Consider the following 22007-nt stretch of genomic DNA (forward strand, 5'->3'; position numbering starts at 1 on the left):
AGCAGAATACAGGGTTTTTAGTCGTTTTTGTGGATTCGTACGAATGGGGATCGTTTTGACAATGGTGTTGTCTACACGCAGAAAACTCAAAGGAAAAACTTGTCATGTAAACGTACCCTTACTGTGTAGAAATGGGTCAAGTACAAACTATAGAAATACAGTGTTTGAACAGGATGTGAGAACATGAGCAGGTGCTGATAAACTAACTCTCCTCCAGTATATAAAGATAAACCAGGGCTGCACAACGCAATATCCAGACATTCACATTGATCTACTGAACTGGTTTGTGTCATGAAAATACACAATTTAACCATTAAACCTTTGTAATAATTATTTATGTATAATTCTGTTTTAAATTACGTGCAGAGTTCAGTAGTCTTTGAGAAACAATGGCGGTCTGGACTGTCTACCTATCTCTCGGTCTTCTCGTAGCTTTGAATGTTTCAGGTAAGAGCATTATTCCAGGTTTCACATCATAACTGTTATTTTAACATGAACTATAGCACACCTGGGACTCTGTAATGACTTATCAGAATGGTTTAATATAGTATGTGCACTAAAATAAAGTTTGTTTCTTAATTATTATCGTAACAGTAAGACAATAAAGGAACAATATTTATACAATTATATCAGCTAAAGTTATAGATTGTTATAAATGTATTTGCATTATTATTATTTTGACAACAAAAACATCAACAAATGTATGTGTTAATCCGTAGTATATTATTATTATTATTATTGGTAGTAGTAGTAATAGTAATAATAATAGTATAGCAGTACCACTACTACTGCTGCTGCTACTAGCAGTTCTGTTTTAATAATGTAGTATTTCTTTCTTTTTAAGTGGAAACAAAGCCTATTGGAAATGAACGTTGTCGCGGTAAGGTTTCTCTAGTTTCTACTTCTCTTGTCAGTGTGTATGTAAAGTACAGTCCAAAAGCCCAAAACCTTTGCATTTCTCTACCTTACCCAGTCAACACATTGAGCTCACAGTGATCTCTCCATATGATTATCAATGATTATCAATGCGCGTTTCTTTTCCAAAGTTTGATGTCACCATTATGGTGATCAGTGTTTGCTTTAGTTGGGCAGTTTGAGTCTTGTTGTATTAATGGCTGCTGGAGTGTGTTATGGCAGGAACAATAAGAGAAAATGTGATCAGATGATGTCAATTACTTGATGATGACGATAACTATAAAATCATCATGTAGTGCTCTGATCAGCTGATCTCTTCTAGACCTTCATATGTGTTATACATTTCGTATAATTGATTATATTAATATTTCAACAGCATGACGTTCCACAGTATTTAAGTCAAGTCAAGTTTATTCGTATAGCGCTTTTCACAATACAGATTGTATCAAAGCAGCTTCACAGTATTAAATTAAAATAATTTCTTTATGACGCAATGCATTTTGGGAGCCACTGATGAGTTTTGTAAGATGCACCCAGAATGCATTGCGGTATATGAACCATGTCACCATTATTGAGATTCACATGCCCATTCTTCATTCATGTCAGTGGCAGAGGTTACTTAGTGGCAGATGTTAGTTACTGGTTAATTAGTGGCAGAGGTTAGTTAGTGGCAAAAGTAAGTTAGTGGTTAGTTAGTGGCAGGGTTAGTTGTCACAACGAACAAGAAAGGTTGACATGGAGAGGATAAATCTCCTGATTTAATCAAACGGTGAACGGAGGAGAGTCTGCTGGAGAAAAGAGAACGAGACAGAGATCGTAAAACAACAAGAACTAACATGGGCTCCAATTTTTAGAGATGGGGGGAACTGAGGGATTAGAAATGTTGTACCTATAGTGTACCTTTAAATGAAAGTTATTTAATTGCATAAATGGTCATTAATGATGAACAAAACAAAAAAAACTAAAACAAATAAAACTTCCATTTAACAGCATGTATGAATGGGTGGGCTGCCTATGGATGCAGATGCTTCAAGGTTTTCTATGAACGTCACACATGGGCTGATGCAGAGGTATGATACATTCAGCTTGTAATATGACATAAAAATCATAGAAGTATATTCTTGGTTAAATACAGCTTAAGCTCTGGAAACATCTGTGACACCTGTTAAAGGTGCTATAAGCGATCTCGGTTGGCGTAACCTCTTGTTGATGTTTGAATTATCATCAAACAAAACGGAGGCTAGCTAGACCCTCCCTCCTCCTCATCCGCGCACTAACCCCCCGAACCCCACCCCCACATCATTCTTGTTGGTTATTGGCTGGAACAGTTTGTTATGTTTCGTGCTGCGGGTCGCTCTGTTTGTTGCTCAGTTTGTTTTTGCTGCAGTTTGTGGAGCCTGGGCTGTCTGCAGAGACCGTGTTTTTTTACAGTGTGTTCAGGGGACAGGAAGCTAGCGGATAGTGAGGAGATGTTTGCGGTATGTGAAAAAAAATGTTTTGGCCTAAAAAACGTGTGAGATCGCTTATAGCACCTTTAATTATTGCAGGAAAATAATTTCAACTTGTTCTTCAGTTTAAAAACAAAAATATGTCCACAGTAAATAAATTACAATGGAGTTCTGGGGGCGAACATACATCACTGTGATGAGAATACAGACACAACACATTTCATGTTGTCATGAGAGGATCACTAAATATATTGTAAACTTAATATATGTTAAGTTATATCTAATGTACCATATAACAAGAACCTTTTATAGAAAAGTAGTCTCACCTCTAAAGACAGAATAAGGCAAAAAATAAAGTACATGAGTAAAAATTATTTCAATGTCAATTAAAGGCATGTCACAGATTTTGGAATATTAATTTAAAGCTATACATTAATTTTATACATTTATGTTTGCTCATGTCTCTACAGAAATTTTGTTTGGACTTGGATGGGAACCTTGCTTCTGCACACAGCAAAGAGGAGTACGTTTTTATACAGAGGTTGGTTAGATACGGAGCTCCGAGCATAACTCGTGCCTGGATCGGAGGTCATGATGCTGTTCAAGTATGCAAATATTATTTTGATTATGCTTTTTGTACTACTGCACAGCAAAATCCCCAGTGTTAAGTCAACACATAATGTACATTCAGCCGGTTGTTCTATTTATATAAACCAGACTATTAATGACCAGACTGACTTTATTTCTGTCAGACGTCAGCAGAAGTTCTCATGATGGTGATCAGTGTTTGCTAGTTGGGCAGTTTGACTCTTGGCTTTTCATGTGAGTCTGTGGTCTTTGTTATAGCGTTTACTAAAACATAATTTGTTGGCAGAAACAAAAACAACAACTGAAGATTTTTCCCCATAATTAAAAAAAAAATCTAAATTTAGATTTTTTTGTGGAGATCATGCATATTTTTGCTGTTTGTGGAGTTGTTTAATCCTTCTCTGCTGAGATCTTCACAGATCTAATGTCTTCTTTTATCTTCAGTTGATTTCATTTAAGGCTGTGGCTGAATCTCAGTTGTACTTCTTGTGTTTCTCTTTTCTTCAGTGATTCTGCTTGTTAACAGCAGGAGTTCATCACTAATGCCCAATCATCACTTAATTAATCACTTTATTATCTCATTAACTTTAACTCTTGTAACGAGTTAGCTCAAATAAATATTAATAATAAATCATAACTTGTTATAATTGATTATGAATATTTGGATCAGTTAATAGAATTACAACTTAATGTAGTAAAATTACAATTACAATCAACCCACCTGTTCGTCCCGTGAACACGTAACATTAATTGTTTATTAATTCTAAGAAATATTCATTTCCGGGGAAGGAAAATGTCTTTCTTACAATTACAATTGTACAGTACTTCTAAGAGCCTGCAAGTTTTATTAACTAAATCAAAAACATAAGGCAAGGCAAGGCAAGTTTATTTATATAGCACATTTCATACACAATGGCAATTCAAAGTGCTTTACATAGGAGAAATTAAAATAATTAAAAGAAAAAAGAATAATTAAAACAGTTTAGAAAAATAAAATAAAATAAAATACAGTACAGTACAGTACAGTACAGTACAGTACAGTCGGACGAACAGCGGCACAGTGCTCATTCAGTAAATGCACAGCTAAACAGAAGTGTTTTGAGTCTGGATTTGAATGTGATACTGTAGGAGCACATCTGATCTCTTCTGGAAGCTGGTTCCAGCTGTGGCTGGCATAATAGCTAAAAGCAGACTCACCATGCTTAGAGTGAACCCTTGGTATTTCTAACTGATATGATCCTAATGATCTGAGTGATCTGTTGGGTTTATATTCAGTGAGCATATCTGCAATGTATTGAAACATAACCGGAAGCAGGAAATGGAACTATGGGAAAGATCCATTTAACTATGAAAAGAACCATCAGCTTATCATTTTTTTAGAGTACCTCATTAAATGTATACTTGCATGGCCTTTACAGCGGAAACATTTCGATGGTTCCATGAGTCTCAATCGATTTATTCGCCGTTGAATGAAGAAAAGTTGGTGAACTTGAGTGGTTTGTTTGACTCTGTTCTGGTTGAAGGTTTTCTCTCTCTCCATGAGCACATGGCTGAGCACATGCAGATTGTGTCCTGCCGGCCCTGGGCCGGAGAGGCCACTCAGGCAACCAAGGAGTGAGGAAGTCGGAAGAGTTGATGGTAGCCCGTTCAGTGATGGTAAAGTTTCAGTTTTCTTCTGAGTTGGATTGAAGAAAATACAGTCTGACTCTGTTGGGAGAGTGAAGGCATAGCAGGCTGTGGTCACGGCCCATGGTGGGGGTCCCCACAGACATCAGAGCCAGAAGAAGAGAGAGCGGGTCACTGTGAATTTTTCTCTAATTAAGCATGAGAAAGGCCCCACCTCTCCAGGTTTGCTTGACCAATGAGAAGGGTGGAATTTCCAAGCGGTAAAATTCCTCTGTGGTTGATTTATGAATCTTTGTTTTAAGCGTGCTCATTTGCATGTGCAGCTGGATTGGTGTAAAGATTATTGTAATACTAATATGTTGCGCAGCTATCAACATATCATGTACACAATCATTTTGATCTTCAAAGTACCAATTTATTAGCCTGGTAATACCAAACTCTGCTACTTCGCTTTGCTTCGTAGACAGAGTCTGGAATGGCATAATAGAGAAGTGTTTTCTCTCTCGCGGGGGGGCGCTTGTCTGAAGTTTAAAATCATTGGTTACCCGTAAGCCAATCACATAACGTTTGGTTATGGCGTGTGTTATGCGCATGCTCAGCCGCATCTAACTTCCTCTGTAAACACACGTATGATGCGAAAACAAAAACCATTGCGCGAAACACCGGAGTGAACATGGCTGTGAACGACTTTTGCAGATTATGTGAAGTAAATCTATGCATCCACGGTACAATCAGCGTCTACGTCACGGCTCTCAGCCCGCCCTCTGTTCGTTGATTGGCCGGCTGTTTTCAGGCCGGAGGAAAACGGAAAGCTATGACGCTGTCTCAGACTGAGTACAGAAGCGAAATGAAATTGAGCGGAAGTACGAAGTCTGACGTAGTCAGGCTACCAATTTATAGAGACCAAACATGGTATAGGTGAGGTTACATTGACCATTGGTTTTATCATAAAATACACAGTATCAAAAAATAATATAATTAAAAGACACTACACAAGACAGTAAATCATTCACACAATTTTCTGGGACACATGTTCATTTATAGATCAGTTTGCCTATAAATGAATGCAGCAAAGTCTGTTTTGAGGTCTGAAGACAGAAACAAAGTCTGTTTCTGTCTTTTCTATGGTCTCTGTCTTGACCACATGACCACATTTTTAACAGCAATAAAGCCAACTTATCTGATCGTAGGCATGGTAACCAAGACCCTTCTTGCCCTTGTTGGGGGGATGGGACCATAGATCCCAGAGTGAGTTTTAAAGATTATTTGTTACATATAACAAATCATTGTGTCTGATTTGTCTGAGTCGTTACACTCTGATTATAGCCCTATACGGATGGCAATTGTTTTTCATGTTGACGTCTGTAAAAATGAATTTGCATGGCATTATTTCAAGCATGTGCCATTTTATTTACAGCAGACAATCATGAGGTGACATGCTAATTAATTTTTCAGACATCCACATGAGAAACAATTACCATTCGAATAGGGCTTCAGAGTTACTGGAAAATGACGGTAATTGTTTGTCATGTTGACGTCTATAAAAATGAACCTCAGTGATGAAACTCATGCATTCAATCACATGATTGTCTGCTTTAAATAAAATGTCATATGCTTGGAATAATCGGATAAATTCATATTTAATTTAAAGATATAAAAATAATGTCCTATTTATTATGTGATTATTTAAATCTCTTTCAAAATCGGAAGCTAGACACGCTTGAAATGGTTTTCAAACCATTTTTATCTCAAAATGATGGATGACATTTTTAAAATACGGAAATTAGCAGAAATAAGTTAAATGCAGCCTCTTATTTACATGAGGTAAATAAAGCTGCTTGGTTTATATTTTTAATATGTATACCCTAATTGTAGGTCTAATAGAATACGGTTTAAAATTGTATTGCTGTAACGGCCCAATGTTTACGTTTTTTCTCTTCTTTTTTTTTCTCTTTTTTTTTCTCCTGTCGCTGAGGTGGAGTGGTGATGAAATATTGTTCTTGTAAATACTTCCCAGCATTTCCATAAAAAAAGTGTACATCTTTCAAATGCGTGAACATATGTGAGTATGATCTCTTCTCGTAAACTCAGAGATGTGGATTCGGACGGCAATTAAATCCTCACATGACCTTAACGTTTGTTAATAAACAGTAGGTAAATCAGCCGGGTATTTTTACGCGGATGGTGGGGGAAAAACACTGACATTCTGGATTCTGAGGGCAATAAAAACACTGACTTACCCCTGTAAATGTTGAAAATACCTCACGACCCCATGAGAAACATTTGCTGTCCGAATACGGCTTAAGACTGTGTAGAGTGGGACCATATGTGCTCTGAGCAGAGATGATTTGACACTGGGGATGTTACTGTGTGAGCATTTACAGTTATATTTGCATTAACACCTTTTTTCAAAATGCATAAAGATAGATGTGCTTTTATAATTTTTTGAATAGTTAGTTTTGGGCATTGGCAACCATGAGAAGGGCAACGATCACCATAATGATGTCATACTCGAGTGTTTCTATTGTGAAACTTGATGTGAAATAGATGGCCGATAGAGTTAAATGAGCAATTTAGCCCTGTCTTAAATATTCTTCACATATTCTTCACTGATACCCTGTTTGTGAAATAATTTCTGTTTAGATTTCTGACATTTTTAAAGTGTAGATGGGGTTAGGGTTCATGAGGAATCTTCTTTTAGATGAATAAAGATACAATGAAGCTATATAAGCTGTGGACATAAACACAATGTCTTTTTTCTCTTCTGTTCACAGGAGGGAACTTGGTTCTGGAGTGATGGAACCAAAATGAACTTTGAATACTGGTCGCCTGACGAGCCCGATGATGACTGGTACAATGAGCGCTGCCTTGAGCTGAAATATACAAGTAAGTGCTTTTAATGTTCACAAACAAACATTATTTAGTTTTTCATAATATACAAATAATAAAAACAACATTGTTTTCTTTCTTGCAACAGATGGCTACTGGGATGATGATGTATGCACTGTAACGAAGTTTTTTGTGTGTGCGAACTGAACCAGCATGTGAAAAATCAATAGAAGAAACAAGCACCTTTAACTCATTTACTTTCCTTTAGAAATGTTCAATGGAGGTAATAAATGTGTTTTAAAAAAAGGTTAATTTAGGTTGTTGGATTGTTTTTTTTGTGAATGCTATGTTAATTGACGCCTGTTAAACACCATTTTTTATATATAATTTGAGTATCACTCCACGGTCTCTCTTTTCTCACTAACACAAGTTAGAATAACTAATTTGGCATCCTAAAATGGCACCAACAATAAAATAATAATAATAATAATAAAAAATAAATAAACAGGTTTTGTGGCTCAGATAAGGTCCAGTTGTGGTTTATTTGCTCTTGGCTGACATGTGGCATTGCTATGGCCTGCTTGTGGCCCAGATCTGGCAAACAGGAGCGGTCCGTCCAAGGGCCGTCACTCCACGCTGCATGTGGGCCAGATCATCATTCCACATGTGCCAGACGTGGGCCGGATCTGGGACGTCACAATGTTTCAATGTGGGGAGGAACTAAAAATAGAGCCATTGACCAACTGAAATCTGCTCTAAAGTCAATGGCATAGTATTATTTTTGTTATTTAAAGAGTGTGTTAGTAATGTGCGCCTATAGGTGGCTCCACAACGCATGTACACTTTGCTTATCACACACACACACACACACACACACACACACACACACACACACACACACACACACACACACACACACACACACACACACACACACACACACACACACACACACACACACACACACACACAGCTTATTAACCACACGGGGCAGAACACAGACATGACAAATATTACAAATAAAAGATTATTATTGTGTATAAAGCAGCCCGTTCTCATCCCAAGGCGTCATATATTGACGCTTTTGACATTTCGTCTACATCGAACGCACATGGCACCCTTTAGCGTCAATATGAGACGCAGATAGAAATGGGCCAGAAGGCGCCTCCTAGCGGTCTAACCCTAACCCTACCCCAGACCTAAACCTACCCATAACCGAACAAAGCTCTGTGCGTCTCATATTGACGCTAAAGGGTGCCATGTGCGTTCGATGTAGACGAAATGTCAAAAGCGTCAGTATTATGACGCCCAAGGATGAGAATACGTTGGTATAAAGATATGGAAGACAGCAAGCCTTGTGTCAATGCAGAAAGTCCTTTGTTTTCTCAGAGATCATCTTTGCTCCAGCCATACAATCCTTACAATCCCACAATCCCACATACAGACATCCGTGTCCCTTTTTGGAAAATCTCCGTTTTACATAAACACGATTGTTCTAAGCTGTAAATGAAAGATTATTGGAGTAAGTTTAAGTGTAAGTTTACAATACTATTTCAGACTTTCCTCTTCAAAAAATTCATGTTTAATTAGCTGTTTCTTTTTTAATTATTTGTGAAATGTAATTAGTAATTTACGAATGAAAAAAAAAAATGTTTCAAAGTAATTTCTACACATTTTTCCAGGGTAATGTTAGCAAATTCAAAAGTTGTGTTGGTCTTAAACTCGATGCATCAAAACTTGTGACTGATATCCATCACACTGTTAACAGTAATTGCATTACTTTCACAGTTATTACTCGTAAAAAAAAAAAAAAAAAAAATATATATATATATATATATATATATATATATATATATATATATATATATAAAATGGAGGGTTAATAACTTCAGGAGAGGTACATTTATGATTTCTTCCTTCTGTTGAACACAAAAGGAGATATTTTGAAGAATGTTGGTAACCAGACAATCAATGGACTGAAGTCAATGGGGTCCATCACGGTTTGGTTTACAACATTCTTCAATATATATATATATATATATATATATATTTTAACTAACTAACTTTAACTAACTAACCCAAAATCTCTAAATTACCTCCAGATATAACTGTCAGGATTCCATCACCATCTCCTTCCACTCTTTCCCTCACTCCGCCCACTCAGTCATTCACACGCTCATTGTCACCTGATTACTAATCACCGTCACCTGGACCTCATCATCAGTTCACCCATATATACCTGCTACGAACATTCAGTCATTGTCTGATCTCGTCTACACATGATACAGACTCTCTGCCATACTTACCTGTATTCCTACCTATGATCCCAATCTTCTCAGCCCCAATTCCTGCTTCCAGGAAAAGGATTCATTGTACCCAGGATCAGTGTTGGGGAGTAACTAGTTGCATGTAACGGCGTTACGTAATTTAATTACAAAATAAATGTAACAGTAATTCGTTACAGTTACTGACAAAAAAATGTAATTAAATTACAGTTACTTATGAAAATGTTAAAGATTACAAATGGGGTTACATCTAAAAATGTTCTTTAAAAATCTGGGATATGTTGAATAATATTAATCTGTTGCTTTGCCTGTTTTTGATATGCACGATGCCTTCTGCTAAAGCCATTTATTAAAGCGGTGCTATTTTGATGCTTTTGATTGGTTCATCGGTTTGAATTTGCGGCGCACCACGTCTGCCAATTACGTTAATCCTCTTTGCCGCTAGGCTACTACAACCAGTCTGAAAGCTGCCACCATGGCGAATGATAAAAATGCATTTCATTGCTGGAAATTTAAAAATAATTTCACCCTGAAATCCGAGAGGGGCCCAAATATAACAGTTCAGTGCAAAATTTGTTTGCCAGCTGTTAAAATACTTTCGACATCAAAAGCTTCAATGTCGAACCTGAGGAAGCATCTGCAGGTATGTAACCTAGCCTTTCTTTATTTTATTGTGAGTGTACAGAAATAAAAACAGACCCTTTCACTTCGAATGATATATTACTCGTTTCTGTATGATAAAAAGTGACGGACGGAGTAGTTTTAAGTCGATTTACTGTAGGTGCTATGTGAAAAAAAATCACCAAAACGCACCCTCGCGTTCATCGTCCCCTTTGTGTATTCGAGACCAATATTAAAAACATTCATAACAAATTAGCTAGCCTGCTAGCTGCCTTTACCAGACACACTTGTTTTTATGAACCCTTTCACAAAAAAAAAAAATACATAGCTTGCATTTTTTTTCCTTGAATGAGGTTGGTAATGTCAAATCTAATATAACTTAGTTTTTTTTTTTGGCATTGTAGCATACGTTATGACTCACAAAGTTATCGATTTGTGAAATTCAGGGCACCAGCAGACTCCTCTGGCCAAAGCGATTTTATCACATTAACCCATTTTAATTTTGAGTGTCATTTGTAAAATCAGTGTTTAGACTACTGCGTGATTTTCAGCTGAAACGTGACTAATGATTTGAAGGATGAAAATCCGCTGCAGTTAAAGGTGCATTAAGCAACTTTTTCATGTTAAAAATACCCGTTTTCTAACCCATACATGCTTAAACAATTGCCTGATGGGCTGAATGAGCCCTTCTCTGATCACTGAGATTGTCTCTATAATCCTGTAAAGTAAAATAAATAAGAGGGATTCGGGCCGGAATTTTAGACTGGGCGTGACGTCATGCGCGTTCACGGCACGCTCACCTGGCTGTCTGGCAGGTTTGTGTATTCGCCGGCATTCTCCGTAGAAGATGGATTCTAAGAGACCGGCTTGTAGTTCATTTCAAACACCAACGCAAACTCCACGTAAGATAAAAAAAAAGAAAACTTTGGTCCGTGAGCGTGCACACTTCTGGCTGCAGTTTCGCTTGCCGCCAGAGGGGGCATAGTTCTGCAAAAACTCAGAGACTTGCGCAATGCACCTTTAAGTTTATTTTCGAAAAATATAAATCTATTAGAGGGCTTGAAACTTTTCTCTAATGATCGATGTTGACCTAACGTGCCACCTAGTGGACAAATCTCTCAATTAGTTTGTCCCAATTTGTCTTTCAAAATCGAGCTATTATCTAGTGAAGCACCCCAATTGGTCATTGAATCTAAGCAGTTTAGATGAAATGTAACTCTTTAAAACAATAAAAAAATAAATAAACAATAACATGGATTTTTTTGACACAGCTACAATGATGCAGTCTGTTTGGATTTGGCAGCATCTATTCTAGAATATATTCTTGCTTCTGTTAGTGAGAAATAATTATTAGCCCTGTATGGTATAATGTTTTCCCTTCACACATAGTGGTAAAAAATAATAGTATATGCAGATTTTTACTATTTTTTATTATATCAGTAAGAAGAAAAAAAACGTGTTTTTACTACATTATTATAATCTAGAATTGTGTTTTCTCTTAAATATAACTAAAAATAATTCTCTCTGTTTTTTGTTTTGTTTTTTGTTTTTAGAGGAAACATTCAAGAACTTTATTGATGCAAGACACGAGTCAGTCTGATGGGATGGAAGATGCAACAGCTAGCTCCTCTACCCATGTGGTTACACAACCCCCTTTGAAGCAAGCAAGGATAGATTCAGGGCTTAGTGTGTCACAGCAACGTGTGAACAAACTGGTGTTCAACTTTCTGGTTGATGATGTACAGTGCTTTTCATTGGTGGAGCAGCCATCCTTCCGAAAATTGATTGAGGGAATCAGTGGCGGGAAGAAAGTGATGTGCCGAAAAACTCTGATGCAGCGCATTGACAGAGAGTTTGCTGTAATGAAGGAATCGGTCATCTCCAAGCTTAGTAATGTGGACACTGTCTGCACGACAGCAGACATTTGGTCAGCACAAAACCGCAGTTTCTTTGGAGTCACATGTCATTGGATTGACAAAGACACGCTGGAGAGACATTCTGCAGCACTGGCATGTACACGTCTCAAAGGTCGACACACCTATGATGCAGTTGCAGCAAAACTAAACGAAATTCATGCAGAATACAGGATTCAAACCAATGTCAAATCAACTGTGACTGACAATGGAAGTAATTTTGTAAAGGCATTCCGTGAGTTTGGTGTAAGAGAAGATGAGTCAGATGATTACAGTGATGAAGTGAGATGTTTGGATGTCGGTGGTCTTCTTCAGGAAGATGGAGATGGAGAGCAGTTTTTTCTTCCACAGCATCAGCGCTGTGCTGCTCATACATTAAATCTAATCGCCACCAATTAGATTCACAAAGCAGCATCATATGGGCCATCACGTAAGCTATACAGAAGTGCCATGGCTAAATGCTCATCTATCTGGAATAAAGCACATAGGTCTTCATTGGCCACAGAAGTTGTTCAGGAGATTGCCAATATGCATCTGACTGTCCCATCAGTCACAAGATGGAACTCAGAGTTCAGGGCTATCACAAAACTTGCAGGGCTCCCAGAAGAAAAGCTGAGGGAGATCTGTGATAAGCTTGATGTGCCAAGGCTTCATCCACAAGAGTCTGTATTCCTGAAAGAGTACATTGAGGTTTTGAAGCCTCTAGCTGTGGCCACTGACATTCTCCAGGGTGAAAGCAAATGTTACCTAGGATTTTTAATCCCTACTTTGCTTAGCCTTAAGACTAAGCTATTTGAAAAGATGCCTCATTTGCTTTATAATTCACACATCGTTACCACTATCGGTGAGGCCATAGAAGAACGCATAGAAGAACGGTGAGGCCAAATCATCATCTGACAGCACAACTCATGATGAAGTCAGAAAGTACTTAGAAGATTCACATAACAACCTGACGTCTCTTAAGGCATTTCCCACAGTTAAGAGGCTTTTTATCAAGTACAACACCACATTGCCTTCCAGTGCTCGAGTGGAGCGTCTTTTTAGTCATGGAGGCAATCTTTTGACCTCATCTCGAAACAGAATGAGTGATGACCACATGGAACAGGTCTTACTGCTCCGTTACAACAAACAGCACTGTCCCAGTGACCTACCCCTTGATGACTGATGTGTGGTGTGGACACTCTATCTATCGCTCTATTGCCCAGTTTGATTTTTGGAGGGTAAAGAGCATTTGCACACACACACATTTAATTAATTTCTTTCCCTAATTGCATTGATGGCTATGAGACACCAGTGTTTTTTTTTCTTTTATGTAACTGTTTTAATAACTGTTTTAACTGCCTATCTGGTTTTATGTATATCTTTATTTTTTAAGATTAAAGTTTTTTTCAAGGCATTGTTACTTGCCAGTGTGTTCTGTCATAGCTATGCAAAATTTTGATTTTGTAACAGCAGCAAACAATTTTTTTTGTTATAAGATCTGGTTTTGTGGTTGTTATACGTTAAAATTAAATTAATATAATCTTAATTCAAGTGATGAAAGATTTTGAAATTCTCACAGTAAACAGAGCTACTGTAAGGTCACACCTGCTTGGTATAAATGCTTAAATTATTTAGTTGAAAATATCCATTAGAAACATAAAAGTAATCAAAAAGTAATCAGATGTAATTAGTTACTTTACTTTTATAAAGTAATTGAAAAGGTACACTACTTATTACATTTTAAATAGGGTAATTTGTAATCTGTAATCTATTACATTTCCAAAGTAACCTCCCCAACACTGCCCAGGATTCATTGGAGCTGAGATGTGGAATCCCAACACTAAAATTAGTGAAGACTGTCTGTACCTCAATGTCTGGACTCCCTCAATCGAATCTCAGAACCGAACCAAACCCTTAGTCCCAGTTATGGTGTGGATCTATGGTGGAGGCTTTTCCACAGGTACTGCCTCCCTGGATGTGTACGATGGCCGTGTCCTCAGCCACTCGCAACAAGTAGTGGTGGTGTCTATGAACTATAGGGTAGGAGCATTGGGTTTCCTATCGCTACCTGAAAGTGAGAGCATTAAAGGTAATGCTGGTCTATTTGACCAGCGCCTGGCTCTAAACTGGGTGTCAAAAAACATTGCTGCTTTTGGGGGCGATCCATCCTCCGTAACCTTGTTTGGTGTGAGTGCAGGTGCTGGCTCTGTGGGGCACCATTTGCTTTCTCAGGGCAGCCATGGCCTGTTCACCCGTGCTATTCTCCAGAGTGGCAGTCCCAATGCCGTGTGGGCAGCCGTGAAGCCAGATCAGGCCTGGAACCATTCTTTGACTCTGGCTCAGCTTCTGAACTGCCCACTTGGACCATCTGTTGATGAAACGGAGGCTTGCTTAAGAGCAGTTGAACCTGAGAAGATAGTCAGCCTTCAATTCGATGTCATTCCTGATCCCATGATTATAAGTGTGCCCTTTCCGCCAACAGTGGATGGAGAATTTCTCGTAGACATGCCTAGTGTCTTAATCCAGTCAGGATGTTTTCGGAAGACAGAAGTTCTTTTGGGATTGAACAAAGATGAAGGGACATATTTCCTTGTATATGGTGCACCTGGATTTGGCATCTATAACCAGAGTCTTATCAATCGAGACCAGTTCCTCACAGGTGTATCCTTGGCCCTTCCTGGTTCAGGTGACGTGGCCAGAGAGGCAGCTGCTTTCCAGTATACTGATTGGACAGATGAGCAGAGCCAGCCAAAAAACAGAGATGCTCTAGGCTGGTTGGTGGGCGACCACTATTTTTCATGCCCCATGCTGGATTTTGCTCGTAGGTATGTTGAGAATGGTGGCAGTGCCCGATTGTTCCTCTTTAACCATCGCTCCAGCTTCAACCCCTGGCCTCAATGGATGGGTGTACTGCATGGGGATGAGATCCCATTTGTTTTTGGGATTCCTCTGAACCAGACTTTAGGATTCTCCAAGGAGGAGGAGGCCATGAGCAGGAGGATAATGGAGCATTGGAGCAACTTTGCTCGAAGTGGGTGAGTGTAAATCTGACACACAATCTACTGCATAAGCTTGTGTTCTATCCTAATTCACAGTGTTAAATCTTTATTTACTCACTCTCACATCATTCCAAACACGTATGCCTTTCTTTCCTCCGTGCACTGTCAAAAAAAAAAAAAAAAAAAAAAAAGTTTAGGGGTACAACATCATGAGAGCAGTGCCCTTAATTGGACAAGTTTGTGCCTTACCTACCCCTAAAATATGGCACATAGAGTATGTACTACTATGTACCTTTTAGAGGTAAATAAGGTACAAAAATGGCCCTTTAAGGGTTCTGTCCGTGTGACAATTGTACAGGTAGAATTGTAGTACACAATTTCTGATAGTTACAATTTCTCTCTCTCTCTCTCTCTCTCTCTCTCTCTCTCTCTCTCTCTCTCTCTCTCTCTCTCTCTCTCTCTGCTGTAGTGAGTAATGGTGAAGTGGAAGTCTCAGTTCTACCGCTGGCTTTCTTAAACGCTGGACTGGAAGAATCAATCTAACGACTATGCCTCTGCCTGCTTCGGAAAACTTTAGCTTTATACTGCAGGATAAATATGTTTGCATCTCCTTTCTAATCATTTCTTTTACACCCTGTTTAGTCATAGACTCATAAGAGATGTGCTGTTTATTATCCATAAGAAGCAACATTGCATATGGTATAATATTGACTTTTTATTCTATTTGTTGGTTTCAGCCTATGCCCTACACTTGCTATTTAATCTATGGCATGAGCACAATAAAGCTGACTATTGAATGAACTACACTTCTGTGTGTGTGCCATTCTTGGTCCCCAGATCTGGTGTTCTACTCTGCTCTGCATTGATCATTTCATTTCATATATAGAAGATGGATCCTAAAGGCAACATGTAAAGATAGAATAATATTGGTGCAAGAATCGAACCTTGAGGTCCCCCCTGCGATCTGGATGAACCTCCTTCCCCTGTGCTGACAGAGCAAGATCTACCAGAGAGATATGATTTGAACCACTCAAGCACATTTCCCTTAAGACCAACCCAGTGTTCCAGATGTGATGCCCCAATTGTTGGTTCTTCACAAATTGATGAATATAATGTTATCGCGAAAATACATTGAGTGGATGGTGGTTCTGCCAGACCAGTGGAGGGCGCTATGTGAGGGCAGTGTGTTGCGACGGGTCTGCTGCATTGCTCGTCATAACCCAGCAAGACCGGAGCTAATCACACGCATATTGTTGTCAATTTCCATGGATGTTGAAAGAATACATGTTAGTACATATTAAGGGTTGCAAATTGAAATTGAAATTTGATAAAGTTTAATATGTTTAATCTCAAAATGAAATCGCGATGTTCTCCCGCGATTGAATGGGATGTATGCTGCATTACAGAGTTGATTGAAGGTGAACATGTTTAAATGTGTTAATATATTAGTTAATAATGTGTCATTTTACTTAAATGCCTATATAAGTGGTCCAAAATGGGTAGAAAACACAGGAATGTCTTGTTTGAATATGTGTTTTCATTGAACACTGAACAGCATTTTGAATATGCAGATGAGAAACACAGTGATTGGCTGATGGACATATCTTCATGAAAACATTGTGTAATTGTAAGAAAGAGACTGAAAGAGTGAAGTTGACACTTGTGTTTGTGTTAGAGATTTTAATTAGGACTTTTCAAATTTACCTGCTTTTAACTTAATAAAGAAATTGTTATTCCTTTATCCTCTGTTTTGTCTGGTTCCTTGACACGCTCCTCGAGGCGGTGCCCGGTCCCCAGGGGTGGGTGCAGTCTGGCTTGGCCCACCCCGACCTGTGACAGAACTTTGGCGTAGTCGGCAGGGTTACCGTCTCGAGTGGAGCGATCAAGGTCCTAAATGGCAGAGAAAGAAGAGCCAGAGGCCAGACAGCCGGTTATGCCCTTCTTTATGGGGGCCCCGTGGGTCCAGAAGTACGGAGGTCCGGGGTCAGAATTAAGCCTGTCAGCATGGAAGGCCTAGGTGGAATACCTGGCAGGGCTCCAAGGGCTGAACGCCCTGCAGAAGGTACAGTTCGTATTAAATTCACTAGAGGGAGAAGCAAGAAGAGAAGTACAGGCAGCACCGGAAGCAACCCGCACCACAGTCCGAGCCATCTTTGATTTCCTCACGGTACAATATGGAGACACCACCCTGGTAGCTGTCCTGAGAACCAAATTCTTTAATTGTTGGCAAGGGCCTCGACAAACTGTTCGGCCATTCGCGTTGCAACTGAGGGAACAGTTCACCAGGCTAAGGGGAAGACAGGACCACGGCCTGGGCGACGAGGAGACCCTACTGCGAGATCAGTTTTTGCTGGGATTACGAGAGGGCCCAGTACGTCAGAGTCTGCGGGTGCAGTTGAGACGGAACCCTGACCTCACGTTTGAAGAATTGCGGCGAGAAGCTCTGGCCCTTGAGCGTGATCACACCGAAGGTGTGGATCCTCCCAGCTGTCTGGTGGCGAACGCTGTTAGTGGGCCTTCGGCCCCTGCCACCTCCGATTGGAAGCATGCCCTTCGGGAAGAATTGAAAAAGGATATTCGAGAACAAATGTCTGATCTGTCCAAATCTGTTGTCGAAGAGCTCCACCGAGAACGCCTCCATTCACTTCCTTCACCGCGAGAGCGGACCTACTCTGACGGGAGTCGCCCTCCAGAGCGTCGTTTCGCCCGACCCATGGGTCCCCGATTCCAGTGGGATGAACAGGGGCGTCCTATCTGTAACGGTTGTGGAGAAGCTGGACATTACATCCGTCAGTGCCCTTCCAGACGCGCTTCACAAGGGGGTTTTTAGAGTCTCCGGCCACTGTGGGTCAAGTGGTCGGGACCCCCTTTTCAGACCCTTCTTCTCCTGGACTGTCTAAAGAACGCCTAGTGGGCCGCTGTCCGATTATCACGATCCGAGTCAACAGCAAGAAGGTGCAGTGTTTGTTGGACACGGGGTCGCAAGTCACTCTGTTTGCGGAGAGCCTGGTTCAGGAACTATTCGGCACCCAGGGCCGACCGACGACTGAGGCCCCCTGGTTAATTCTGCGAGGGGCCAATGGGCTCGATATCCCGTATGTGGGTTATGTAGTGACAGACCTGGAGATCCACGGTATGGTTGTACCCCAGAAAGGAGTGGTGGTGGTTCGTGATGCGTGTCTGGGGTCTCATCGCGCCCTCCTGGGCATGAATGTCATCTCCGACTGCTGGGAAGAGCTGTTCCAGCATGGGAGCGTATTCGGGCAGACTGTCGCCGAGTTTGCCTGGCCGAGCAGCAGGAGGACCGGGAGAGCATTGGGAGAGTGGCTTGCCGTTACGCTTTGTCCGTCCCGGCTCGAAGCGAGGCGATGGTCTGGGTCAGGGTGCCCCCTAGACTTTACCACCCGGAGGAGTGGGTGCTGGTGGAACCATACAACGAAGGTCCCAAGGTGGAGGTGGCCAGAGGACTGGCATCCGCCCAAAGAGGCCGAATTCGGGTGAGAGTTCGGAACACGAATCCTTTTCCAATACAACTGTATCGTCATCAGTGTCTAGCCCGAGTCATCTCGGTGAAACCGCAGCAAGTGCAAGAGCCAGGAGAAGTCAAGTTTAGCCAAGTAGGCCCATCTGTAGTAGAGGTTTCTTTGGCGCAGACGGGGATGCACAGCAGAGAGGCTGGAGAAGGACTGCCGGCCCACCTTGGAGGTGAGTCCCTACGGGGAGAAGGGCTGGAGGAGGATCAGACAAGGCGGCTTAAGGCTTTCCTATCAAAATGGCCACAGTTGTTCTCCACTCACGATGAGGATTATGGGTGTACTAACATCGTTAAGCATCAAATTCCCACTGGAGGGGCCACACCCAGTAGAGAGCGCTACCGACCGGTGCCCCCGACATTATACTCTGAGGTTCGTGCTCTGTTGCGAGGGATGCTGGATAGAGGGATCATCCGCGAGAGCAGCAGCCCTTGGGCGGCCCCGATCGTACTGGTGAGGAAGAAGACAGGCGCATGGAGATTCTGTGTGGATTATCGGAAGTTGAACCTGGTGACAAAGCGGGATGCTTTCCCATTGCCTCGAGTCGAGGATTCCCTTACTAGCCTCACACGGGCGGCCTGGTATTCCACACTAGACTTGGCGAGCGGCTACTGGCAGGTGCAGGTGGACGAGCGGGACCGGGAGAAGATGGCCTTCACGACCCCCTTTGGGTTATACGAGTGGGACCGGATGCCCTTCGGCCTCTGCAACGCCCCTGCCACGTTCCAGCGACTAATGCAGCGCTGTTTAGGGAGCCAGCTGATGGATACCACCCTGGTGTACCTGGATGACGTGATTATCTATTCCCCCGATTTTGAGTCTCACCTTCAGCACCTGGAGCAGGTGTTCCGCTCTCTGGAGAAGTACGGGCTGAAGCTCCAACCGAATAAATGCCAGCTTTTCCGGAAGGAGGTAAAGTTCCTGGGCCATATTGTGAGTGCGGCAGGGATCGCTGTGGACCCAGAGAAAGTGTCGGCCGTACAGGGGTGGGCGGCCCCAAAGACTGTGCGCCAGGTTCGATCCTTCCTCGGTTTCGTGGGGTACTATAGGAGATTCATCAAGGATTTCTCCAAGATCGCCAAACCCATGAACCAGTTGCTGGGTGGAACGGGACATGTCCGGGGCCGAGGGTCCCCAGTGGTGGAGTGGGACCAGGCATGCGAGATTGCTTTTCAGAAGCTCAAGCAAGAGTTGTTACAAGCACCCATTTTGGCATATGCCGATTTCACACAGCCCTTCATTCTTTACACGGACGCTAGCCATCTGGGCTTGGGGGCTGTTTTGGCCCAGAAACAACAGGAGGAAGAGAGAGTCATTGCGTATGCTAGTCGGGGTCTACACCCTGCGGAGAGAAACGATGCCAACTATAGTTCCTTCAAGCTCGAGTTACTGGCTATGAAGTGGGCGCTCAGTGAGAAGTTCAAGGACTACCTATGGGGAGCAAAGGTAACCGTGGTGACCGACAACAATCCGCTGGTACACCTGCAAACCGCCAAGCTGGGGGCGGTGGAACAGAGGTGGGTGGCGCAATTGGCCAACTTCGATTATCAGCTTCAGTACCGGCCAGGAAGGGAACATACCAACGCTGATGTGCTGTCTAGGTGGCCTGAAGGAGGGTCGGAAGATCCGAAACCCATACTGGAGGTAGACCGTGATGAGGAAATGATGGTGGGCATTGTGGAGGCACCGGGGCAGCCACCGGAGGAGCCGCCTGCAAGTTGGAGGATGTGGCAGGGCGAAGACGAGGACTTGTTAATGGTCCGGGCCTGGTTGGAGCAGGGCAATTGGCCGGAGGGTGCGGAACGCCGGGCGCAAAATCGAATTGTGAGAGGCTTGTTGGGCCAGAAGGAGAGGCTCCATCTGAAAGAGGGGGTGATTTGTCGGTCCATTCAGGACTCACACTCGGGTGACCCGGTCTGTCAGGTAGTGGTTCCCGAGAAGAGGTGTCACGCCCTGCTGGAGGCTTACCACACCAAGCTTGGTCATCAGGGGCAGGAGAGGACAACGGCACTTTTGCGACGCCACTTCTACTGGCCTGGGATGGAGGGAACTACGAGGGCCTACCTGCGGGGTTGTCCGCGCTGCACCCTGTTCAAAGCCAGGAAGGAGCCTCGAGCTCCAATGGTCCCCATTCGAGCCAAAGCACCGATGCATATCATCGCTATGGACTATCTGACGCTGGGTAGGCCGGTCGACCGTATCCAGAACATCTTAGTGATTACAGACCTTTTCACGAAATATGCCTGGGCCATCCCAACTCCGGACCAGACCGCCATCACTACCGCTAATGCCCTGTGGAGGTATGTCATCCAGCCCTTCGGGTGCCCTGAAGTGTTCCATTCGGATCAAGGACCCAATTTCGAATCCAGGGTAGTACGTGAGTTGTGTCAATTGTATGGATGTAAGAAGACTCATACGACGCCCTATCATCCTCAGGGGAACGGAGGGTGTGAGAAGTTTAACCAGACGCTGATTGGTCTCTTGGGGACCTTGGAAGGTGACCAACAGGGACACTGGGTGGATAACCTCCCGGCGATGGTACAGGCATATAATAACAGCATTCATAGTACGACCGGCTACGCACCAACTTACCTGATGTTCGGAAGGCATGTGAGGCTACCAGTGGACCTACTGCTGGGGACTGCGGCGGCTGAAGAAGGAGGCAGCGTAACGGGGTGGGTGACCAGACACCATCAACGCCTTCAACTGGCCTATGAACGGGTCTCAGACCGAATCAACCAAGCCGCAGCCAAGAATAAGAGGTTGTATGACCGTACGGCACGAAGTGCACCACTACTGCCTGGTGAGAGAGTTCTAGTTCGAGACAACCGACGACAAGGAAAGGGTAAGCTCAGTGATCGGTGGGAGCCCCAGCCGTATGTGATCCAACGACAGCCGCGCTTCGATCAGCCTGTGTATGCCATTCGTCCCGAAGGGAGAGCAGGGCCGGAGCGGGTGCTCCACCGCAATCTGATGCGCCCTTGTCCAAACTACCCCAAACCAGCTGTAGAGAGACCGCCTACTGAACCAGGGTGGATGCCTCCCGTGGTGGGATGGGCTGTGGTCCCTCAGAGAGTGGGGATAGGGCCAAGGCCCGAGGAACCGAATTCCCCGCCAAGACGGTCCCAAAGGGAGAACCGGGGACAACCCCCATCCAGGTATGGAGATTGGGTGTCCGGATCCCGTTCTAGGGACTAGAACGGTTTGGCAGGGGGGTATGTCACGGTGTGACAAAAGCCAGATAAAGAGAGAGAGTAAAATCCTCGTG

The 22007-nt window shown here is 42.4% G+C and overlaps 3 protein-coding genes across 6 annotated transcripts in view; all 3 read left to right on the plus strand.

Annotated features, from left to right (window-relative positions):
* Window positions 1-16012, plus strand: part of LOC309499531 (cholinesterase-like) — a 42327-nt gene extending 26315 nt beyond the window's left edge. For all 3 annotated transcript variants that reach the window (XM_082170815.1, XM_082170817.1, XM_082170816.1), the window contains exon 4: window positions 15676-16012. In XM_082170815.1, coding sequence (XP_082026941.1) covers window positions 15676-15682 — 7 coding nt within the window. In that variant the 3' untranslated portion in view covers window positions 15683-16012. The remainder of the gene's footprint in view (window positions 1-15675) is intronic.
* LOC309502733 (galactose-specific lectin nattectin-like) lies at window positions 238-7718 on the plus strand. 2 transcript variants are annotated; one of them, XM_082175230.1, is made up of 7 exons: window positions 238-282; window positions 367-447; window positions 845-880; window positions 1906-1985; window positions 2834-2968; window positions 7352-7463; window positions 7555-7718. In XM_082175230.1, the coding sequence occupies exons 2-7, from the start codon at window positions 390-392 to the stop codon at window positions 7611-7613; spliced, it is 480 nt and encodes a 159-aa protein (XP_082031356.1). In that variant the 5' UTR covers window positions 238-282; window positions 367-389; the 3' UTR covers window positions 7614-7718. The 2 variants fall into 2 exon arrangements, with proteins under 2 accessions (XP_082031356.1, XP_082031357.1); XM_082175231.1 differs by lacking the exon at window positions 1906-1985.
* Window positions 14016-15368, plus strand: LOC309501298 (cholinesterase-like). The gene has a single exon (XM_082173322.1). The coding sequence runs from the start codon at window positions 14032-14034 to the stop codon at window positions 15244-15246; it is 1215 nt and encodes a 404-aa protein (XP_082029448.1). The 5' UTR covers window positions 14016-14031; the 3' UTR covers window positions 15247-15368.
* Window positions 16013-22007: the final 5995 nt, after the last annotated feature.

The sequence above is a fragment of the Leuciscus leuciscus genome (assembly GCF_965113295.1).
Source record: "Leuciscus leuciscus genome assembly, chromosome: 1".
In the NCBI taxonomy this organism is placed as follows: domain Eukaryota; kingdom Metazoa; phylum Chordata; class Actinopteri; order Cypriniformes; family Leuciscidae; genus Leuciscus; species Leuciscus leuciscus.